Genomic DNA, 22,568 nt, shown 5'->3' on the forward strand with positions numbered 1-22,568 from the left:
CAGACCCGCCTGGGCAGACCGGGACCCAAGGGGCCCTCACCCTGCCCCCGAGTCCTCGCGGGGCGTGAGACACCAACCCACCGCCACAGAACCCCCCTCCGCCATTTTAGAACGGCACCCCCGCCACAAGCGGGCCGCCAGCAAAACGCCTCGCCCTCCTCACCTCGTCAGCCAATAAGCGGCAAGTACGAGGGGGAAAATGCTGAGTGCAGCCAATAAAGATCAAACGTGGCGATCACGGGGGACCAATAAACATCCGGGAATGAGGCTTTGGCCATTAACGATTGGTATGAGTAGGCCAATGAGAGCCTGCGGATTGGCCTGGACTGGCCAATGAGCGTTGTCAGGTGAGATTTGAAAGTGAGCAGAGGCAGGCTGCGCTGTGGTTGTTGAGAGTAGTGTCGGCACAGGTACGGCGGGGCTTGGGGGGTCTGGAGAACGGGTCTGTCGTTCTGGGGGTGGGGGGGCTGGCAACGGTGCCTTCTCTCTGAGCTGGTCTGAAAACACGGTGAGGCGGTGGTGGAGAAGGGGCTGAGGGGAAAGACCTGCCGTGACACCGAAGAGCTGCGGTGGGAAGTAGGGGCTGGAGGATGGCGTCCCCCCGTCTCGAAGCCGTTGAGTCTAGACCCTGTTCGGCCGCTAAATTTGCAGGGTTCCTGCTTTAAAAATAGCTCTGTTTTGTCGCTGTTCAGGCTAAAAAAAATGCAAACTCCATACCTAAACGTTTTTCACGTCTGCGTTAGTCCTTTGGTGCTTGTGGTGGTGTTGGTCAAAAGTGGGTCTTTTCCCTCACTTTTTTAAATATATAAATATATTTATATATATTTATATATATATAAATCCTATAAATTTTCAGCTTTAATTTTGGGAGGATATGCTAGCTGGTCACAAATCTTAATTTTGCATAAGCCCTTTGTCCCTTTCCTGCTACTAGTCTTGAATTCATGCTAATTTAAAGTCTAATTAATGTGGCTGCCCCATCCCTGGCAGTGTTCAAGGCCAGGTTGGACGGGGCTTTGAGCAACCTGGTCTAGTGGAAGGTGTCCCTGCCCATGGCAGGGGGTTGGAACTGGATGAGCTTTAAGGTCCCTTCCAACCTAAACCATTCTGTGATTCTAAGATATGATTCTAGACTCCTGTTTGGGCAAGGTACTGCTCAAAAACCATAACCTGGAAAGAAAAGGAGGCAGGCATTTTCGTCCTAAAGAGATACTTGGGACATTGAACATGCCATACAGTTTTAATGAGCCCAAAGAGATCATGGTTAGTCTCTTGTATTGGTTTTGCTGACCTAGGATGTGAGATGAGAATACCTTTGTGGGAAGCTCTCTCTGTACCTTTACTTATATTTGCCACTTTCAAGCTTCAGATCAATTCTTCTTCAGGATTATTTACTGAAATCACTTGTTCTTGAGGCTTATTCATGGGAGAAGGCCTTAAGTGCATTTATACCACAATAACTAGGAAAAGGTTGTTCAACATACAAAGCAGAGCATAAAAATCCATTAAATGTTTTAAATATTTATCAGTATTGAAAGCAAATGCAGCTTTCTGTAAGCTTGCCTGATAGAAAACAATGTATATTCTGTGGATATAGTTTACATTACTTTCCCTCAAGGCACTGAATCAAAAATGGCACACACACTTTGAAAGTGCCATTGTTGTACATGTTTAATGTAAATTTAGGGAATTTGTCCTGAAAGCCCACAAAGGATGGGTGTAGAGACTTGATGCTAGCTGCTGCCTTTAGGAGTGACTTTCATCCACTGGGCTCAAAAAGCCTGATTCTTCTAGAAGCTAGGTGGTAGCGATATATCCCCACTGATCGTTTTCTTCATGGTTTTCTGCAATACAGTGGAAATTATTGACAAGATCAGTTAAAAGATTGTTACTGGAGATGCTCGTGAATTAACTTTCCTTAATCGCTTGGCTATAAAGCAAGACAAATCCGAGCTATGAACTACAGTAGAGCTAGTCCTACCATTTGCACTCATTGATCAAAGATGGTAGTTAATTAATAATCTCTGAAAGTTGGGATGTAAGATGCAGGATGAAACTTAAGATATTCATAGAATTGGGTGGGACTGACATACACCAGGTACTCCAGAATTATGTGGAAGAGATCCAGTCTCTGATTTGAGTGCTTTAAGCTGAGTTTTGATTTTATTCCCCCTTGCTTGTTTAACTTCCATTGACCAGTTTGCTCTCTAACAGCAGTTACTAGGGAAAAAAAGATGCAAAATATACACATTGAGATTTGTATGTTATTTCCAGTATCTATTCTAAAGCACCTCCAGATGGGTGTCCAGGTACTACCACTGCTGTGCAAGTTACTCACTACATGAATACTGCCATGAAGTGGGGTACAAGGAGCAGTGATGGTAGCTGAGCAGGCTTTGTGTTATTTCTTACCATAGCTCAGATTCTCTCCTTGTTTGCTTTTTCCATGAGTACATACAGTTTATTTCTGTGTATAATTTCTCTTTCTGTTTATTTTGGTGCTCTCTTTTGTCTGACATTGGGGTTTTTCAGATAGGCTGCTGGTGGTGTTTTTGGCTTTTGGTAGCAAATGGAGGGGATTGACTTTAAGAAATCCTGTACACCCATAGTCCAGGCTGATATTTTCAGTCCAGGTCACTGATGATTCCTTTAGTTTGTTCAGAGTTTGCTGTTTTGAAATTAAGAACTTCAGTAAATGGCCAGTTTACTGATAAATGAATAACTGCTGGTTATTTAGTTTAGCTCTGTTGCTCTTCTTACTGTGAAGCTGTTTTCTATAAAGCATGAACAGACCAACTGATGTTTCAGTAAGTCTTCCTCAGGTAAAAAAAAACAGGGAGAAACACTGCTTGCAATAAATGCTATTGTATTGCAGTTGCATCCTGGGAACGCAGTTGGGAAATCGTGCCAAGAACTCTGATGCATGACAAAAATGCCTTGCCATCAGATAGGGTATAATCTAAGTGCTCAGTGGCAGTGTTGCTTCCAAGTATTGTCCTACAACTTTGTAATTACTTGCTTGTCTCCTTAACGTGAAAAACAGCTGTGTTGAAAAGAGAGTAGCAGGCCAATCCCTGGCAGTGACACAGAGTCCCCTGCTAATTCTGTGTCAGACTTGCTGACCACTTAAACTAGCCCCTTGAATGCACAAAATAAAGAGGAATTATAGAGTCATTACTGAAATTGTCATTTGTGTTTTCTCTGGTACACATACAATCCAAAGAACCTAGGGCTTTGTTCATAACATGCAAACTTGAATGAAAAGGGCAAAACAAAACATGACAGCTTTTTTCCTAATCATTATGATTTTTGTCCAGGGTCGTCAAGATGGCTGCTACCTCCCAGTTTGCCAGTCGATACAAAAAGGATCTGAGTACAGAAGCCCTCAGAACAAAAGTGGCACGTAGAAAATCAGTGCTTCAGAAGGAGAACAGGCACAAGTTGTTTGAAAAGGGCAGACAGTTTGGGTTGGCAGATGTCAACGTTCAGCTCTCAAAAGAGAAGGGAAATTCTCAACTAAAGGAGAGAAGTGAAATGTGTTCTCAAGAGAACAGCAGTGTCAAACAGAGTAAGTAAAAACTTGTTTAGAAAGCTTTTTTAAATCATTAAAAATGTCTTTAGGTAGATTTAGTAACATCACCACAGGAACCTAATTGTGGTCAATGCTTTAATTTGAAGAAAAGGTTTAAGATTAAAAAACGACTACCAGTTCTTCTAAGAAAATAAAGTCTTAATACAGCTTTATCCTCCTTGCTGCTCTGGTGGTATGAACGAGGCTTTGCTCTGGCTGGTCTGCAGCAGTTAAAAGAAGAATGCATTTTGCTGTTACTATTCAATGGGAAGTCTCTTAATGATTGCTTTGTCATTCAAGAATTGAAACACCCGAATCTAAATTTTCATCTAACATTTAACTGATGTCTGTCATATGCTTATTGTTGGCTCATAAATATCTTCAAGATTTTGTAATGTGCCTGTCTTCCATCCTTGCTTCAGAACAAACTACAAATGCAGCCAGCAAGAGGATTAATGAACGCAAGGAAATGCTCCAGCGCTATAAAGAAGAAAAGGAACTTCGAAAACTGAGAGAGCAGAGAGAGAAAGCAAAAAAGGGTGTGTTTAAAGTTGGGTTATATAGACCAACTGCGCCGGGATTTCTCTCCTTTGTACCTGAAGATCCAGTGATAGTGAAGCCGAGAGAGAAGGTAATAAGAGTAACATTAAATATATATACATGAAGTATATGTGGTACAAGATATTAAAATTTCTATTTGTACTCAAAATTATGTGCATGTTATGCCAAACTGTTTATTTTGTAAATACTTCATAAATATTTATTTTATAAGAAGAAAAAATAAGGGGGTGATTTGGCTCTTTGTTTGGGTTTTTTTTAAACAAAGCTGGAAATAGTACTAGTGATACGTTGATTTTTGTATTTATGGCTATGTTATCACTTCAAAAACTGGAATGATTCATCCACAAATGAAACAAAGTTATTTTAGAACTGGTAACTTGTTCCTATTTAGTCCACTTGACTGAGAGTTTTCAAATTATACACCTGACCTGTTCTGCACAGGCATGTTGCTTCTTACACTTGGGCTTCTTGTCCACTCTGACAATGACAGGGTGGGGGATAGATAAAGCTTATGTTAACTTCTGTTTCCTTGGGGATGTTTCCAGGCGGCTCCTGTTTTCTCTGGGAGGATTACTCGATCAAAGGCTAAGAACCAGGAAGAAAAAACTGTGATACCAACTGCATCTAAGCACTCTACGGTTTGTTTTCTATATAAACTTCAGATTAATTTAGAGAAAAGGATGCAGTTCTCCTTCAGACCATAACTCGAGGTTGTATGCTTAAAGTTGAGAGCTGTCCTTAAGGAGGTTTTCCTGGTGAGAAAGATAAATTAGATCAGCTTTGAGCAAGCGGATAGATTGTATTGTGCTGATCTGAAGTAGAGGGAGTTTGGTTAGGTCAGTACAGAAAAGAGTGCACAGATCTGGATCAGGGTTTTCAGTACAAAATGTTGTAGTCAGCAAGGACTGCAGATATGCATTGAGGCAGTAGTGAGACTGAAGTTACATACTTTGGTTTTGGTTTGGAGAGCCAGTGCATCTCCCTTGAATGCAGAAAGTCTGTCATGAATGCAGTTAATTCTTCACTTCAAAAGAACTTCAATGTTGGCATATTTTTACTGTGAATCTTGGCAGTCCCTTCTGCTATGACTTGTTTAAAAAGTAGGTTTTGTTGAGGAATTTCACCAGCAGTAATCTGTAAAATAAGCTGTATTCTGAATCTAGTGATCTTGCCTTACAAAACTTAGAAGAAACAAACTTAGAAAAAATGATATGTGATTAGGGGTAAGGGGTTTAAACTGAAACAGAGTAAGTTCAGGTTAGATAAAAGTTCTTTACAGTGAGGGTGGTGAGGCACTGGCACAGGTTGCCCAAAGAAGTGGTAAGTGCTCCATCCCTGGCAGTGTTCAAGGCCAGGCTGGACAGAACCTTGGGCAACATGGTCTAGTGTGAGGCATCCCTGCCCATGGCAGGGGGTTGGAACTAGATGATCTTAAGGTCCTTTCCAACCATTCCCATTCTGTAACTTGAATGTATTTGAAGAGTTTCCAGTCATAACATTACAAAGGGACAACTGAATTAATACTGTTGGTTTTTTTTCTGAAAACTGATTTTTAAAACACATGTACTAAGATGTGACAGTAATTGGCACCTAGTTTCACAGTAAGCTGAGAATGTTTCTTAAATATTTTTCTTCATTCTTTTTCTGGCAAATTCTTAACTAGTTGGGTAATATATGTTAACACATGTCTAAACTGATCTGTTTTATCTTTAATTTTTCTTTACTTTTCAAAGCCCTTTGTGCCAAATTATATAACCATTTGTTTTACTGGAGCCTAGGATAGAAAGATGAGGAAAGAAATTAGGCTGCTTAATTTCTGGAATCTAATACTTTGCAAAATATTATCTACTTGTAGGTCTGTGCCAACGGGCGTAGAGTGCGCCCTACGCAAGCAGGATGTAAACAGACGAGTACAGACAAAGCTGGTGAAAAAGCAAAAGGTATGAAAGTAGTATGATTCCTACATCTGAATCCATAAGGACACTGCTGTTTTTCTTCCTGAGTCAGTAGTTGTGTCATTATGGGAGGGAGGCAAGGAACATCTTCGGGAAAGATCCGCAGTACATTTTTGGCTCTAGGAGATAAGTTTTTAGGATGGCTGTTCCTACCAACTATGACAAGGGCAGCAGCTGGCAGATTATCAAGTGTGTGGCTCTAGGTATTGTGTACTTGTTGCCTCTGTAGGCTGTGGGAAATGGAATGTCCTGGTTACTGATTATTCACTCTAGGAGAGGTAAAAGAAGTCAGTAGGCTGAATTGCATGACTGCTAGCTGCTTTAGCATCTGGAACTTTGCAGAGCTTTCTGTTTGTCTCTGAGAAGTATATCACTTCCGTATGTAACTGCTGCTGTTACAGAAGAGCAAATGACTTCACCTGGGAAGATGAAAACTAGCTGATATAAGAAAATACGAATTTTCCTTGGTATTGTGGGTGGCCTGAAAAATAGCTGATTGTATGAGCTGTAAATCTTTTCAGTGAAGTCGCCTTCTGTCTATACAGCAAATACGCTGTTTGTGATGTCTAAATGGAACTGCTTGTATAACTCAGCACTGGAAAAGGATAGCCTAATGGTAAAGCACATTAGCATAGAATGTTGGAGACAGCAGCCCAAACCTCTGCACACTAGTGCAACTGAATGAATATGTGATTGTCTTCTTCAATAAATTACAATCCTGCATTTTTCTATTTTACAAGAGCCCCTTCTGTATCTGTCACTTTCTATATGACAATTACATGTATTTCTTAAGAAAACAACAACAAAAAACCAACCCATGCCAGGGTTGTAGAGTACTTTTGATTAGGGAGTAGAATACTTTTGAGTAGAAATTCTTCCTGATAACCCAGTGATGTCCATGCTTTAAGTAGACCAGGCAAAGTCATGTGGAATATTGACGTTTATGCAAGATACTCGGTAATTCAGAGTGAAATTACTTACACATCACTAATTTTATTAAATCAGCAAGCAGCAGACCTTTATTTAAGTAAATTTCAGTAATGCCTTCAGTGAATACTGAAAAGATCTATTATCAGTGTTTGATGTAACAATTGAGACATTAACATTTGAATAATTTTCATCCACTAGGCTTGATTATTCCTTTTGTGCTGAATCAAGAATACACATTAAATGTATTTAAACACTAGTATAAAAATGTTAGGGAAGGAAATGTCTGGATAAATCAAATGTTATATATCTGGTAATTTTTTCCCCCAACTTGTCATTCTAGCTTCCACAGAGTTGCAGCTTAACGTTGAAAACATGAATAGCATTAACAGTGACCAACTGGGGCTACTGGATTTCAGGCAGGTGTAGAAAGGGAGGGTATGAAATAAAGAGCTCCTGTTAAATTTTTCTGTGTAGGAGGATGCTCTCATTTTTAAAGTATATTAAAACAGTACTAAAATACAAAGATGAAAATTTTTAATATGGGTAATACAGTGTATGAACTTGTCATATTTTATAAATTGTGCCTGAAATATTTTGTCTTAAGAATATTTTGTTAGGTTACATTAAATTCAGACCTTAGAATACTTTCATATAATGATCAGAGCATCACTGTGTTACACAGATGGTTTGCTTAAGCTTCCATTTGTGCAAATAACCATAGCAAGTTAGTACTCTAGCAAGCTTCATCTCTAAAGTGGAGATGGTGTTGATTCTCATTGCTGGGACTTTGAGAAGGGTTCGTTAAGCTTTGTACATGCATCTAGCACACTGGTACCTTGATGGTCCTAGAGGTACTACTGTGCAACAAAACCACCTTCAATCAAGGACCTTCAGAGCATTGCCTCAATGCGAAGGCTAAGCTGTGCTGTCCATGTTTAGCACCGATTGCACTGAACTGATAAAAATCCACCCCAACCCAAGTCTCTTGATTCTGGCAAACTAATGCAACTGATAATTGCTACTGCACTACTCTGATTTCTACAAAATATAAACTTTCAGTTATATAACTTGAGTGCAGCTCCTTATTGAGCTTGAAATCTCTGGAATTAATATTTCCTAGCGTTGCAGACTGCAGTCCAGACAGCCTCAAATGTAAGAATCACCAGAGCAGCTGCCTCTGCAGCTAGGCAGATGCAGAAAACGACAGCTACCGAGGCTACTACTGGTAAGTGAAGTAGTGAATGTAGTCCTGCTTATGTAGCTCAAGCCTGATATGCAAGCATTTGGAATAGTGTGCTGTAAAGAGATATCATCTAGTACTGGATAAGTGAGCAGTGGAAACAGCGTGTATGTTTATATGCTACTGTTAGGCTCATTGTCAAATTATATACTGAGAGCTTTGTCTTTAGGATCTTGCTCATATCTCACTCTGTTGTGCTGCAGAGATAAATATCAGCTTGTTCTGAACTGTCTTAGCACACTACGTTCTGTGTAACTATCTCCTTTGAATAAATTGTATGTAAATCATTCCAAATTGTCATGTAAGAAAAGGTCTAAATACTGTATCACTTAGACTCTCATCTGGAGCCTTATTGCAATATTTAAATCAAGATGTCGAAACCAACATTGGACAGCTTCCCATAAAATCTGTCAGTGTAGAGCATCAGTATCCATATGGTAATCGCAGCCTGAAAGAACAAAATAAGAACTGGTGAAGATTTGCCAGTTTGATGTATCGCTGTTTAAGGCCATAGGATTATTAAGCCTGTGATCAGGAACAGATACCTCTGGAAGAGATGAGAGCCTGTGTTCTTCAGGTCAGGAATATCTCTTCATCCATGTTTGCCTGTTTACTAGAATAGGAGAACATGATGGCTACTGAAGGGGAAATTTTTAGTATGTATTCTGGCTCTCAGGATATCTAGAATGTTTTGCAGTGTCCCTTGTTATACATGTGACAGAAGTTAACCCCTAGGCTAAAAGCACAGCTTTTGTAGTATCAGTTTCAACAGATCCTATGCCATATAGAAATTAAAAATCTGAACTCAATTTGGCTTGATGCTATCTCTTCAGCATTTAAGGAAATAAGGTGACTTTTATTTTTTGTGTATGAAAACATCTAAAGACTAATGACCTAATGCGTCTGTTTTCCTTTCTAGGCGATACACCTCTTAATAGGTTATTAAATCCTAGGCCAGGTTTTCTTTTGAATGAACTTTTGCAGTTAGGTGTCTGCCCTCTAGCCACCTCCCACTCAAGGAACAAAGCAGTCTCTCCCTGTTTTTAGCCACTGGACTTTTATGGCAATCTTGAAAGAGAAAGATTATCTTAATCAGATGCCTTTTTGACCTTTGGGAGTTTCTCTCGTTCTAGGTAACCAGTCACAGAAGAAGACAGCAAACGCAGGAACACAGAGGAAAGCAGTCAAACCTAGCATCACAGAGGTAGGTCATTTAATATTTGAAATGGAAAAGCAGTAAAACTGATTTAAGAGTAATAACAATGTAATTGTAGCTCAAACATAGTTGTGTTCAAACTTAGAAGTAATAAGTTCACTAATAAACTAGATTTTTGTGAAGAAGCTGTATGTCTTTTATAATGGCATATTTTTAAAATTAAGATTGACTGTAGTGCTTATGTGTGACTCTATTTCAAATCAAGATCTGGACAATGATTTGAATTAGATAAATTCTTACATGACATATCTCATGTCTGATGTTTTAGCTAGTTCAAAAAAAATACCATACACACAAACTCACAAAACCCCCTGGTTTTATCTAGCGTTTGTAATTTTTGTGCAGTTCATTCCTTTTTGAAACGTAAGTCTGAATGTATCCTTTCCCTGCTCAGGTAATGATACAATACTCTAGAAGCTAAGAAATAAATATATGTTTAGGTTTTGAAACACTAAAAAATAAAGCTGGAAATGTTCTCCACTGCAAGGTAGACATTATTTATTATGTGATTTATCATAATTAAAGGCAGTCATTGTGGTTCTTAGTGACACTGCTGTAACAAAACTTTTCTTCCTCTACATAGAGACAACAGTATTTGAATTCATCATAGCTCTCCAACCCAGGTTCCTAAACAATTTGTGTATGCATTCATGCACTGACCATCCTGTGCGAGAACTACCAAGGAGTTTTCTCCTTCTTTGCACTCCAGTATTCCCTCTTACCTCATGTCTCCCTCCTGCCTCCCATCTCTGGTCTTGTTTCCATAACTGTGGCTGCGCTCTAGCATGGTCTAGAAACTGATGCAATCATGTACAAACACTGACAGGAGATAAGAGGCACTTACATCCTTGCTTAGATGAGTACCTCTTCACAGGCAGGAGTTGGTTTGTGCTGCCAGTTGGTAAACTCTTGCTGTAACCTCAGTCACCTCATTAGAAGTGAGTTAAAAGTTGAATTCAATGCTTACATTCCAAGCAGGGGTATTTAAAGTAGAAGTCTTTCAGTGGATTGAAGATGCATATTTTCTTGAAAAATAATCTAAGTTCTTTTGGCTGGTTTGAGCTACAATATCTCAATATAGGTATCTCAGAAATGTGTTCTGTATGACTATCTGGTCATTCATCTCATAGGAATGTAGATTCAATTTATTTATTAACTTTTTCTCCTCTTTTAATGACATTCTGTGGTCCTAACTGCACTTATCGTGGGCTGCATTCCTCAGCTATCAGCTTATTTTAGCTTGTTCTTCAGTCTTTGGATTAGAGTATGTGTATAAATTGTGATTATTCAACAGGCCTAGTCTGATTTGGATCGATTTGTTCTGCTCTTGAGGAGCTTATCACCTCAAGCATTTTTTTTCTAGCAGTGGGATCAAGCATTTGCTAATTTTAGTTACTGTTTTGGTAGATGAGCTCTTCTGCTGCTTTATCCCCTTCAATGGATTGTTGTGTTCCTTGTAGTGAAGCGCTACCCCTGTTGCTAGAATGATTTTCAGGTGTCAAATCCAGTTGGGCCTATTGGTAAATCATTACTTCTGTACACATACGCTATTGTGGAAAGCAACTTACCTGAAACTGTTCCCTTCCTGATGGCTTTCAGACAGTCATGTTATAATTCAGCCCAAGCCTATAGTAAACACTTAATTGATTTGATAATGTAGCGTTTGCTTTGTCTCTTTCTGCTGTTATAGGTAATTCCTTCTAACCATGAAGTGGATAAAAACACTCAACTGGATCCAGTGATGAAAGGTTCTACAGCTGATCCTAAACATCCAGTGTCAATAGAACTTCAACAGGAACAAACTTCAGTGGAAAACAAAACCAGTTCTGCTCTATGGAGACCCAGAACACGTTCTTTTGCACCTCAAAACTTTGTGTTCCAGCCGTTAAATGGATTAGCGACCTACAAAGTTACACCCATGACTCCTTCTAGGGCAAATGCATTTTTGACACCTAATGCCTTCTGGGATTTTTCGAAATCTCCAGGGTAAGATTCTTTCTTCTAATGGCCTAAAATGCAAGTGAACCTCTGTGATGATACACAAAACATTATCTTTCTATAGAGAGATTCCCTCTGTAGCAAACTGTTTTGATGTTGAAGCACCTGATCAACATGGTTGCAAACATTGCTTAAATGTGGGCTTAATGTAACAGCAAAGAAAGTGATGCCATCCATAATTTTGTCTATGCTTTAGAAGTAGAACAGCTCCCTGTATAAGGGACTGTGCCATATGTGTATCTGCACAGATTTATTAATTTTAATAGGATTTCCTTTAGTTCTCTAGCATTGTGTGTAGGATTGCTTTCTAAATTGCATGTTTCTGTGTATTTGGCCATATCTGATGTCAGTTTCTCAATATGTCTTACCGCTAAATGTACTTTTCGTTTGTTTCCAGTATTATAATTGAAAAATCCAGTGAAACTAAGGCACAAGAGGCTAATTTTAAAAGTCCAGTTTTACCTGCTGGTAAAGACATTCAAAAGCAGCAAACCACTACAAGTTTGGAAGGAGAAAAAGGTAGGAAGTTGACAGTTTTATTCTAATGTTTTTAGTTTTCACCAGATTCTGAACAAATGCCTTCATAATTTTCAGCAAGTGAATTGGATGAGAAAACTTCCATTCAGAGATCAAATTCGACAGTTCCCATCTCTCCAGATACAGCAGTGCTTGAAACCAAGTCAGATGATATAAGAGAGCAAGAGCATGATGTGCCATATTTCAGGTTTGTGTTCATTTGTTTCACTTCCTCATTGTCCATTTGGAGATCATTAACATGAGTAACGAGACACCCTGTAAAGATTAGCTTATGGTGGTTGATGTCAGCAGTGCCCTGAGTAGGCACACATTCCTATCTTCCCTTTTGTATTGTTAGTGCAAGTAAAGAATATAAAATTCTGGAGACTAACACCTTGTCCTAAGGAATACAAGCCTGAAAGCAGTAGAAAAGCATTTCTGTCGGCAAACTAGAACAGATTAATGGCTTCTGCTCAAAGATAGCATAGCTTCCCTGAAAGCAAAAGGGTAGTAATCATAACAGTCCCAAGTAGTGACAGCAGTCAGAAAATTCTCCAAAACCTTATTTTTTCACTATGCCTTTATTTTTAGAAACATTCTTCGGTCTGAGACCAAGAGCCTGATGTCTCAGTGCCTCCAGTGGGACGGAAAATTAGAGCTGGATATTCCAGAGGATGGTAAGACTAGACTGTAATAGGCGTGAAGAGGTGATACAGTAACTGGAAGAGGGAAACAGTTCACTAGAAGAGGTGATACAGTAACTGGACAGAGGGAATATCTGAATATATTATCAAAATAGCACCTAAATCTACAGCACTGGGAAAGTTATGTTAAATGAAGTTCAGAGTTGTATCTGCCTCAAGACAAAAAAGCATGCTTTATCAGCCAGTACTAAAACTTATGTGTAGTACTTGACATGATAGTGGTTGACACATAGGTTTTCTGTTGTCAGTTTTAAATGTATGAACTTTAACCAAGCTGATTTATTTTTTTAAATAAAATTAAGTTTTAATATAGAATAAGTGTCCTTATTCGGAAGAATGAAGGTGACTCACCAATGCTTGTCTTAAAGACTTAGAGATAAGCATTTTGAAAGAAACAAGTTTAGAGCAATTCAATGGATAAGTTTGCTCTATCAGAATTGTATTGCAGATCTGCAATAGATGAACATAGTTTAAACAATAACCAAACTCCAGACTCTTCAAATACTTATTTAAATCAAGTGTGTGATGACGGATTATTCCAAGATGTACTTTCTTTGTTTCCTTGTTGCTGTTAGCTAAAGATCTTATTCGCACCACAACTGGTCAGACAAGACTGCTCATAGCAGAAAGGTTTAAACAGTTTGAAGGACTGGTGGATAATTGTGAATTTAAACGAGGTGAAAAAGAAACAACCTGTACAGATTTGGATGGATTTTGGGATATGGTTAATTTTCAGGTATGTGCTTGCATATTAACCTACTAGAAGAAAGTTGATGGGGTTATTTACAAACAATGGATGGAAACGAATTTTTTTGTTGTTTTTGTTTTCTTGAATATTCAGATTCTGGGGGTGGGGGTTTGGTTTTTTGTTTGTTGGTCTTTTGTTTTGGTTTGGGTTTTTTTTGGTTTTTTACATAAAATAAATAAGGTACTTGTTAAACACTTTCTGATAGTGAATAGTATCGGTATACAATGATCTTATACTGGTATAGATGCGTAGTATATGTGGGCCAGAAAGTGTGAGGGTTTGACCTTCTTGAGAGATATTTGAGGGCAACTTTCCTAGAACAAGTGACTTGAAAAAGCAGGGTTTACCTATGCTTACTATGTATCTGGGAGCAGATCAAGTTTCTTTATCCTCTGAGTTTCAGGGAACATGTAAAAGACTTGTCACCTCAGTGACTGGTCTGCTGTACATAAATAACCCTTGTATGGCTTCACTAGCAAATGAGGCAAGTGTCTCCATTACAAAGCCTAAGAGGAGGCTGTTACACCGTGTGGGGAGGAGGTAATGCTGTAGAGCTTGCTTGTTACCAACAAGTACGGATTGCATCAGGAAGCTGTTCAGGCCAGCAGTTTAAAAAAAGCAAACAAGCTTGCATGGCATGTTTCCTACATAATGGAAGACTGTACTTGTTTGGATAAAGGCTATTATGCAATGTGTTCTCTTGCATTCCTTAAATGTGACAGTTGTCAAAGTACTTCAGTTCAGTAAGAGATCGGTTGTAAAACAGCTCCTTAATTTTAGATGTTGGCTCTTACTGAACAATTCTATACATTCCCTACTGCTCTTAAACTGCAGAAATGAGACCAATCCTGTCATCTAATCTGAAGCTTGTGTATGTTAGTACAGCCTTCATGTCAACTGTATGAGAACACTTAATACTCTATCTGCTGTTGGTTTAACTTGCTTTTGTATTAATAAAAAAAAATACTTAAATGCATAAGTATGCTTGAATTTGTTATCTAATTTTATGAGACACTGTTCTAATGTGAATCTGGTAAGTCTTGAAAATTAAACCTTGACTTTTCTGGGCTTTCCTATAGATCAGAGATGTGAATAAAAAATTTGATAATCTCAAGAAGATCCAAGACAATGAGTGGCAACCACTTGATGTCCCAAGCAAAGCAATTGTAAAGGTATGAATAGCCCCTAGGACATCAAGATGCAGCAGTGTGTTATCTAAAATAACTAGCAAGCTGCTATTGCAGTAATTCTATTCTTAAATGGAAGTTCCTTCTAAAGCCTTACTCATCTGGCTTCTTTACATGTTAGTGTTTAGGAATTCCATGAAATTCCTGTCAAAATGCACCTTTCTCCCTTGCATCTCCCAAGTGCACTTTATATTACTTGGTGTTTGTAATGCTAATTGCCTCTTTTAGCTGGGAAGATTAGAACTAAGAATTAGCAATTAATCTTTTGGGAGCCATTGGACTCTTTGTAAGACAAATTATTAATTTTAGAGTAGAAATTTACCCTTCAGATGTAGAACATCTTATCTGGGCCACTGGCATTGACACTGACTTAGCTGAAAAGGAAACCACACAGGAATTTGGCAGTGACTGCGAGTTTGGGGCAGTGAGTGCTAGATTATACTGGTGTCCTATTAAGACAGCACCATGGGTAGCATTAAACTACTAGTTTGCTAAGCACAAATGGATCTGACACTTTCCAAAGTAAGTTATTTCTTATTGCAAAGTAAGCTTTGATTAAGCTATTTTATCTGCTTTTTGGTTTGGAATATAAAATTACTTCTAGTGACTGAATATCAAGTCTCATTCACACAGCCTAAACTCTGTCCAGTTCCTTGAGACTGCTTAATCGTACAACTGATATGAAGGTCGATAAGAAACTCCAGGCACTGGAAACCGGAGGGAATATAGTCTGTGTGAGCTGCTTGTAAATGTCAGAATCCTACAGACACAAAACTTCCTTTGCAAAATTGAATGCCAGGAGAGACTTCCCTGGCTGACCGGGATCTGTCCTGCGGTTACTTTACCTCCCTGCCACTAGGAGTCCCTGTATCCCACTGTTTTTAAAAAACCTTAACTGCATGTGTTAAAAAAAAGTTGTACTGAATATTTCTGAACTGCAGACTCAATATGAAAAATCCTCAATACATTGTCAACACAAACTAACTTTAATAGCTGAATGGCAGACCAAGAAATTCGGGAGATGAAGGGAGACCTTGTTTCCAGCATGTCTGTTGCCTGTTGCTGTCGCTATATATGACAAGCAGCTGCATAGATGTTCATGTGTAATTGCTTCTGTCTGAAGCATCCAGATGTGACCCAGACTTTCTTACAATTTCAGAAAAAGACTATCACAAATGGAGTGTCTAAACCAAAGCTGGGAACAGCTGGAAGAACTGCTGCCCAAAACCGGCTTGCTGCAATAAAAGCAGCTATGAGGGAAAAAATGAAGCATGATGGAGCTGCTGATCATATACCACAGGAGAAGCTACTAGAAGCAGAAAAAGTGGTTTTTGAAGCGGGATTTTTCAGAATTGAAAGCCCTGTGAAAACCTTTCCAGGTGGGTGAAGCCTAATCATGATTTCTGTGACCTGAAAGTACAGATGAGAGTTTAAGCAATCTCACTGGGGAGAGAAGTTATGCTGTTTAGACTGGATACAACTCCAGTGCTGGACACAGGATTTCAACTGGTGGTTGATTACATCAGGGAACCAAAGTAAGCTGTTTTATGTGAATGTACTGATTTAAGTGATTATGGCAAAATGAAATCTCATCTTGGACAGAGAGGTTAAAGTGGCTGGTTCATGTTTTTTCAGCATATGTTTAATAATGAAGTTTTAATCCAAGTGTTCCCAGATTGGGATTTTTTTCACACTAAATCTCTTGCACTGCTGTCTTCAAAGCTGCAAATGAAGTATATCTGTGATCTATATTCATGGTTAACAAGATTGTAACATAATTCCAATCAGCTATAAAAAATGTTTAATAGTTGTGGGGTTTTTGTTGGTTTTGTGTTTTGGGGGGTTTCTTTAGCAGGTGCTCAAAATATAACTTTATTTTCAGTATTTTATCTCATTTCAATCTATGTGAAGCCAGTATTGACTCATTGGGAGCCCTTCTGCTTCTCTCCCATTTCTAGTTCTTTTGAACTAGAGTTGACTTTGAACGTGCCTTTTTTCTCTCTGTGTGTGCGTGTAGATCTTTTGTTTCATCACACACTAGCAATTCTTTTTGTATGCCTCTTGTTAGTAGAGACCTTCTGAAAAGCTTTGAGCTTTTGAGCAACACTGGGTTCAAGCAATCTCTAGCAGCCAATCTGTTATAAAAATCAATTCTGAATCTGTCTTTTTAATTCTATTAAAATTATCTTATGTAAAAGATGGAAATTGATGACTGGTGTCACCAGATGGACTTCTTAATAGGAACAGCAAGTCTGATTATTTCAGCTTTTCTGTGAAGGGATAGTCATTACTAAATTGCTCAGATGGAGTTAATGTAGTTTTGTAATGTATTACCTACTGTTGTCACCTTTTTTCAATTTCTCTTGCAGTTTGTATATGATTTCACTATAATACATACAAGACAATTCAGCAAGCAGGAAAAAAGCGTTCCTAGCTAGAATGATAACAAACAGTTCATTTCATCTTCTGAAAACTACTGTAGTAACGAAACATTAAATGCTTTTTTCAGGCTTGCTTTCAAAGACACCTTGCAGATCTTCCCAGCGGACTTCTGAAAAACTGGCAACTCCAAGATCATCCAGTAGAGCTTTGCTTCCAAGCATTCCTTCTGCTCTTCATAACCCTGAGAATACAACTGCAGAACAAACACCACCAGTGCCCAAAGGCTTCCACCCAGCACCAGATTTGAAAATGCACCAACTTCCTGTTGGAAAAACTCCCCCACTGGAAAAACTCCTTGGTGGTTTTCTTGAACAAAGGTAGACATGTTGAGGCAGCTTTTAGCTTTGTAAAAGTAAATTTATAGTTTTCACTGAGAGAATGAATACTAATACCCATTAAATGTTACTTTCCAATTTGCCAGTGGTGAAGGCTGCAAAGTCCTTGTGTCTGTTCCCTCCCTCAAGGAAATACTAAGAGCTTTGCCCAAGAGTAATTTTGCTGCTGGGGTAGAAGTTTATTTTTTGCCTGGAAAGTTTGATATAGCTGACCAGTGCCAAACAAGCAAATATAATTGCATAACAAATCTTAGGATCAGTTGGGTAAGTCAAAAGATGATTGATTGAAGGTGATTGAGAAGAATGATAACATTTTGGTTTCTATTTCAGCATTTCCATACTTGCAGAAGAACACTGTTCTGTTGCTGGCACAGATGAGGTAACTAAGGTAAGTCATGAAGAGTTCATGTATGTGCTTTAAATATTTTATTATTATTACCAAAAAAAAGTTCTTTTTATTAGTCCTAGGCACTTGGATTTTGGATCAAATCCTCATTTAGATGTCTTCTGTACTCCTCAGGCTGGTGATTTTTCCTTCTCAGTATGGACATAGATAGGGACTGCTGCAGACTGGGGACCTTGTCTAGCTCTTTGGGAGCTATCTTTTGAAGGTCCTCTTGGCTGCTGTATGAGGGGACACATCACTTGGGCACGTCAAGTTCCTAGAAATCCACTACTGTTTTCTGCTGTGAATTTTTCTTTAAAATGCTTTTGCGTTTGGGGACCATGGCTAAAGGCAACAGTAGTATTTAACTGTCATGGTCCTTATGCTGCCATAGCAGAGCATTGGGCTGTTATACTCTTCAAAGGCATAACAAGAGCAGTGTTACTAATACAAGTGTCGGAGTTCATGCCTCGAAATGTCTGAGGACTTGGTGATATGTCTGTTTGAGTAGCCTTAAAAAAAAGGGAATGTGCCTTCTCTGGTTTAGATGATGCTGTGATACTCAACGAAAGCCAGTGTTCTGCAGTTAATAATCCTTTAGTACCTTTCATTGGAAGTGGAGTATCTTGATTTTATTTAACCTGTGCATGACTACAACAGTTGTTGTCATGTTGTGTGTATCCCCCCCCATCCCCTCCATATATAAAATAGATATTGAAAAAAAAAAAATCTTGGTTACTGATTTGTTTTTATGCTTTTTACTTCATCTATTCCCTATCAAATGAGAAGTTGCTTGTTGGTGATGTCTCTTGGAAAGCCGTGGTGATTTTTAAACTTCCAGTATTGCTGATAGGTTTTTCTTGAAAAGAACATCCTCAAATATTTTTGGCACTTGAACTTCAAAATCTTCTTTTATGTGGAAGAACTTCCTTTATACTCTCAAAGAGATTATCAAGCTTACAAGATGTTTGGGAAATAGTTCATGTGAAATGGATTGCAGTCTTAAGTTGTGAGCCTCGTCCTGCTTGTGCTTTGTTCAGTGCCCAGAGTTAAAATCCTTTCTCTCCTGGGTTGTCCATAAAGCCTATAGATTAGATGTATGGACTTAGTTTGACAAAGCAGGGACATGCTGTTTTCTGTAAACTCACATTCCTTGAATGTTCTGGCTACTGTTTCAACTTTGTGCTTTCTTCATCAAAAGCTGACAAACTTCTTTAAATGGCACACACAAAGAAAATGAGAAAGCTGTTTAGTGTCCACCTGGTTTCACTGGTGCTTTCCTTTTGGCTCTCTGAGAAGCAAATACAGCTGCTCCAGACATCTTAGCCTCTCAGAGGGCTAGGAACAGTGAAAATGCCTGTTTTTCAGGTGCTGGAGGATTCTAGCAGTGAATTAAAAGTAATGGATGGCGTGGAAGAGATGGCATTATCTGCTGCAGAACAAGAAGATATTGTCATGTGCAGTCCAGAGAAGGATACTGGCACAGAGGCTAACTTTGTTCAGTCTGGAGAACCAAAACCACATCAAACAGGTGCATTAACTGAAAGGGGGAGACAAAACAAGGCCATGTTGAATGGGGCTTTGAGCAACCTGGTCTAGTGGAAGGTGTCCCTGCCTGTGGCAGGGGAGTTGGAACTAGATGAGCTTTAACGTTCCTTCCAACCCAAACAGTTCTGTGATTCTGTGGTTATCTTAAAGATGCTTAGTGTAATTTGTTTGGTAATGCTGGGGCCTTATGTTTATTCTAAAGTTTTATGATAGTCTAAATATTACTCTTTGAAATCACTGCCATTGTAGCTTGGTTAATCTATGTATGCTGTTAGCAAAACCTCCTTTAGCTAGCACAACTTACACAGGCATTACACATGAGCAAAAAGTGCCCCTCAGTTTGTTCTTGTAGTTTCCGTGTGATATGTAAAGGAAAAAGCTAATATAAGAGGCTTGAAGCGGCAGTAAATACAGAGTTTAGGGGTTGGTTGGGGTTTCTGGGGGAGGAGGGGTTGTTTTGTTGGTTTTTTTGTTCAGTAAATGCAGAAAATTGTACTTTTTTTCAGCTTTGGCAGCATCAGACTAACCTAAAATAATATTCTAATTTTCAGATGTTTCATGCAATGATTTGACATCCACTGGGAGAAATCCTTTTGATATAGTAAGTTGACCTTCAGGTTCATTTCACTAAGACAATCTGCATGCTGCAGTACTGTTAACCTTTCCTTCAAAATCAGTTCCTGCACAAAGTAAATCAAACTCTTTAAGATGTTATTAAGGCAATTCATTTAACTTACTCAAAATACAAGCTACAGTACAGCCTGTTTCCCTGTTTGGGCTCGCACTGTTATTCCTTACTGCACGTGAGTGTAGGATGAATCAAGACAATTGTAACAGAAAAGTGTCTGATTTTTATCAGTTTGATCCTTTAAATTATGTATCTTGTGAATTTCCTTGTAAATATTTACTTACGTAATGAATAGCCTGGCCTCTTCCCTCCACTTCCTTCTTGGAATTTTTCAGGTCTGTCCAATCCCTCTTTTTCTTTTATATAGCTTTACATTTTAGAGCTGGTAGTAAGATTCAACAAGGAAAAGCATGTGTGCAAAACCTTTCAAATTGCTAAAAGAATTTGGGTGCAGAGTTACTTGGGTCTTGTAAAAAATCCTCTTTAAAATATATGGATTGCTGATTATAGCAATGAGTGTCTTCAAAACAGACCACACATCCACTTCTTATTTGATGTCTGGAAATAAGCTTCCAAAATTTCTGTTAGGAAGGCCATGGTACTTAGTGGCACACGGTTTTGACCTGTGGCTGTTCCTTTGTAACAGTATCATATAGAAGCAAGCACATTTTAATACGCTTACATCTACTAAATTGCTGGAGGTTTCAGCTCTGACAGATCCATGTGTGGCTTGTTCTGAAGCTGCAGCGTGTCCACAGTAATGAGTGAGAGGCAAGAGAATTGCATGCTCCTATTCCCTTGTCAAGTATTTTCTGCTAGTTTTTGTCCCATAATGTTTCAGTGGCCTCTTAAGTAGGCAAGCACCTGGCATATGTAAGTGGTTGCCTGACAGTAATTGCTGTTGTTCTGGTGCTTATACAGATGATGCTAGAGGAATTTGCTATTACCTTGTTTGATGTGTAATTGCAGTGCTGTTTTGTAGAGTGGATAACTGTTCCTCCAACACTTACTTCACACTCTGATCATTCTCCCACAGCCAGTGCTGGATGCTGAGCTTCCCATCACTCCAGTCAAGACCAAAGCCCAGAAATTTGCAGCAGCTGAAGCATTCAATGACCTAATTGTATTTTCTCCCTTTTCTTCCTCGGGGGAACAATGAAAAGTAACTTGAAATTCAAAACATGTAAATTATACTAACAAAAACGCCCAGGTATCTGGAATAGTCTGCTACCCTTGAACTGTGTTTGGAGTGAATGAATGCCTGTAGCACTTTGTAGTGGAACTTATTCAAGTATTTCATAATGTTTTACAGTGCAGTCATTCTGCACTGTAAGTACTGCTGGATATTAGCAATGGGGTGTTCACTGGTTTTATACCTGCTGTATCCAATGATTGCATATTTTGCCCACAACCTGAAATATTTTTGGTTTTGTATAATTTCATGTATTTCCTGTCTACTTCAACCTGTAAAACTTATTCATTTTTAAGCTTTTCTACCCTGAACTTACTTACCTCATGAATTATTATGAGATGCCTACCAGACTAGCTGTACTAGTGCCCTGTTTCTGATGCAGGGGCACCTTCTGGGGGTAACACTCAACATGTTACCCCCCCCAAGCACTGTTTCATACTCGGTCACTGCTCTGAGGATGCTGTTGCACCCTTAGGCTCTGGTGTTCTGTGCATTAACAGCTGCCTGAGCAGCAACTGTGGCAGGGGTTGATGCATGTCTTTTTTTTTCTCTGTGGGAGTCTTCCTTGTGTTTAACAACCACTTGCTTTGTAATAGTAGAAACTCAGAACAAGGATTTCTGAGTCAGATAATATCTTTTCCTGGCAATGTATTAAAATAAGCATTGGTTATTTTCTTTAAGGACACAGTTATCTATTGAGTATCTTAAGTACCTTCAAGCTAAGTCTTAATCTCTCTTTCCTTTTTTCACGTGAGAATCTCTTAACCTCTTTCTCTGAACACTTGACATGCAAACCTCAGCCTTTCCTTGCATCTTTTTCCTATGCATTCTCTTCTCTGGAATGTAATATATTTATGCGTAATGAGTATGCCAGTTATATATACTTTGTTTGAGTAGTAATATTAGGAGTACAATTGGGTGCTGTATTTTTAACCAATACCTGGCTCGGCTCCTTGTAATGGTGACCTTAGTGTAATGCACACATTCTTCCTCTAGCCTTTATTTTAAACCAACCAAAGGTAATTCAAATCCCCCAACAAAAAGCATTGCCACTACAGCTTGGGGAGCTTGTCTGACAATTTGTAATCTGGAAGCTGTGTACTGATTACACTGAAATAAATAGAGGAAGCTAATGTGACTTGGTGTTACTGTGCTGGAATCAACTTTCTTTGTTACTAAATTCCTGTTAACATGGAATAGATATATCAAACAGATAGCTCTTAATGACTTACCTCCTCTGTTGAGCCATCAACACTGCATTGAATAGTGGGGATAAGGGATTTTGGACATCTGAGGTATACACCAAAGTTGATGTTAGCAGTGTGCTTGTCTAGGCTACTGCATCTGCTGGAAATTTCAACACTGTGCTTGTTGTTAACATGGCATCTCTAAATGAAGCAACTGTTAGAAGA

General features: G+C 38.8%; 1 protein-coding gene across 2 annotated transcripts; it reads left to right on the forward strand.

The window, feature by feature from the left end:
• The first annotated feature begins 355 nt into the window (after positions 1 to 355).
• On the forward strand, positions 356 to 22,294 carry DLGAP5 (DLG associated protein 5). 2 transcript variants are annotated; one of them, XM_030484734.1, is made up of 19 exons: positions 356 to 410; positions 3,318 to 3,568; positions 3,994 to 4,202; positions 4,678 to 4,770; positions 5,988 to 6,072; positions 8,138 to 8,242; positions 9,391 to 9,461; positions 11,164 to 11,459; positions 11,869 to 11,990; positions 12,066 to 12,195; positions 12,579 to 12,664; positions 13,267 to 13,427; positions 14,519 to 14,611; positions 15,786 to 16,005; positions 17,136 to 17,385; positions 17,734 to 17,791; positions 19,157 to 19,319; positions 19,888 to 19,937; positions 21,001 to 22,294. In XM_030484734.1, exons 2-19 carry the CDS (start codon positions 3,328 to 3,330, stop codon positions 21,121 to 21,123), a joined length of 2,556 nt encoding a protein of 851 aa, XP_030340594.1. In that variant the 5' UTR covers positions 356 to 410; positions 3,318 to 3,327; the 3' UTR covers positions 21,124 to 22,294. The 2 variants fall into 2 exon arrangements, with proteins under 2 accessions (XP_030340594.1, XP_030340595.1); XM_030484735.1 differs by lacking the exon at positions 356 to 410 and adding an exon at positions 503 to 508.
• The last annotated feature ends 274 nt before the right edge of the window (positions 22,295 to 22,568 follow it).

Source organism: Strigops habroptila, chromosome 4 (genome assembly GCF_004027225.2).
Source record: "Strigops habroptila isolate Jane chromosome 4, bStrHab1.2.pri, whole genome shotgun sequence".
Lineage (NCBI taxonomy): Eukaryota > Metazoa > Chordata > Aves > Psittaciformes > Psittacidae > Strigops > Strigops habroptila.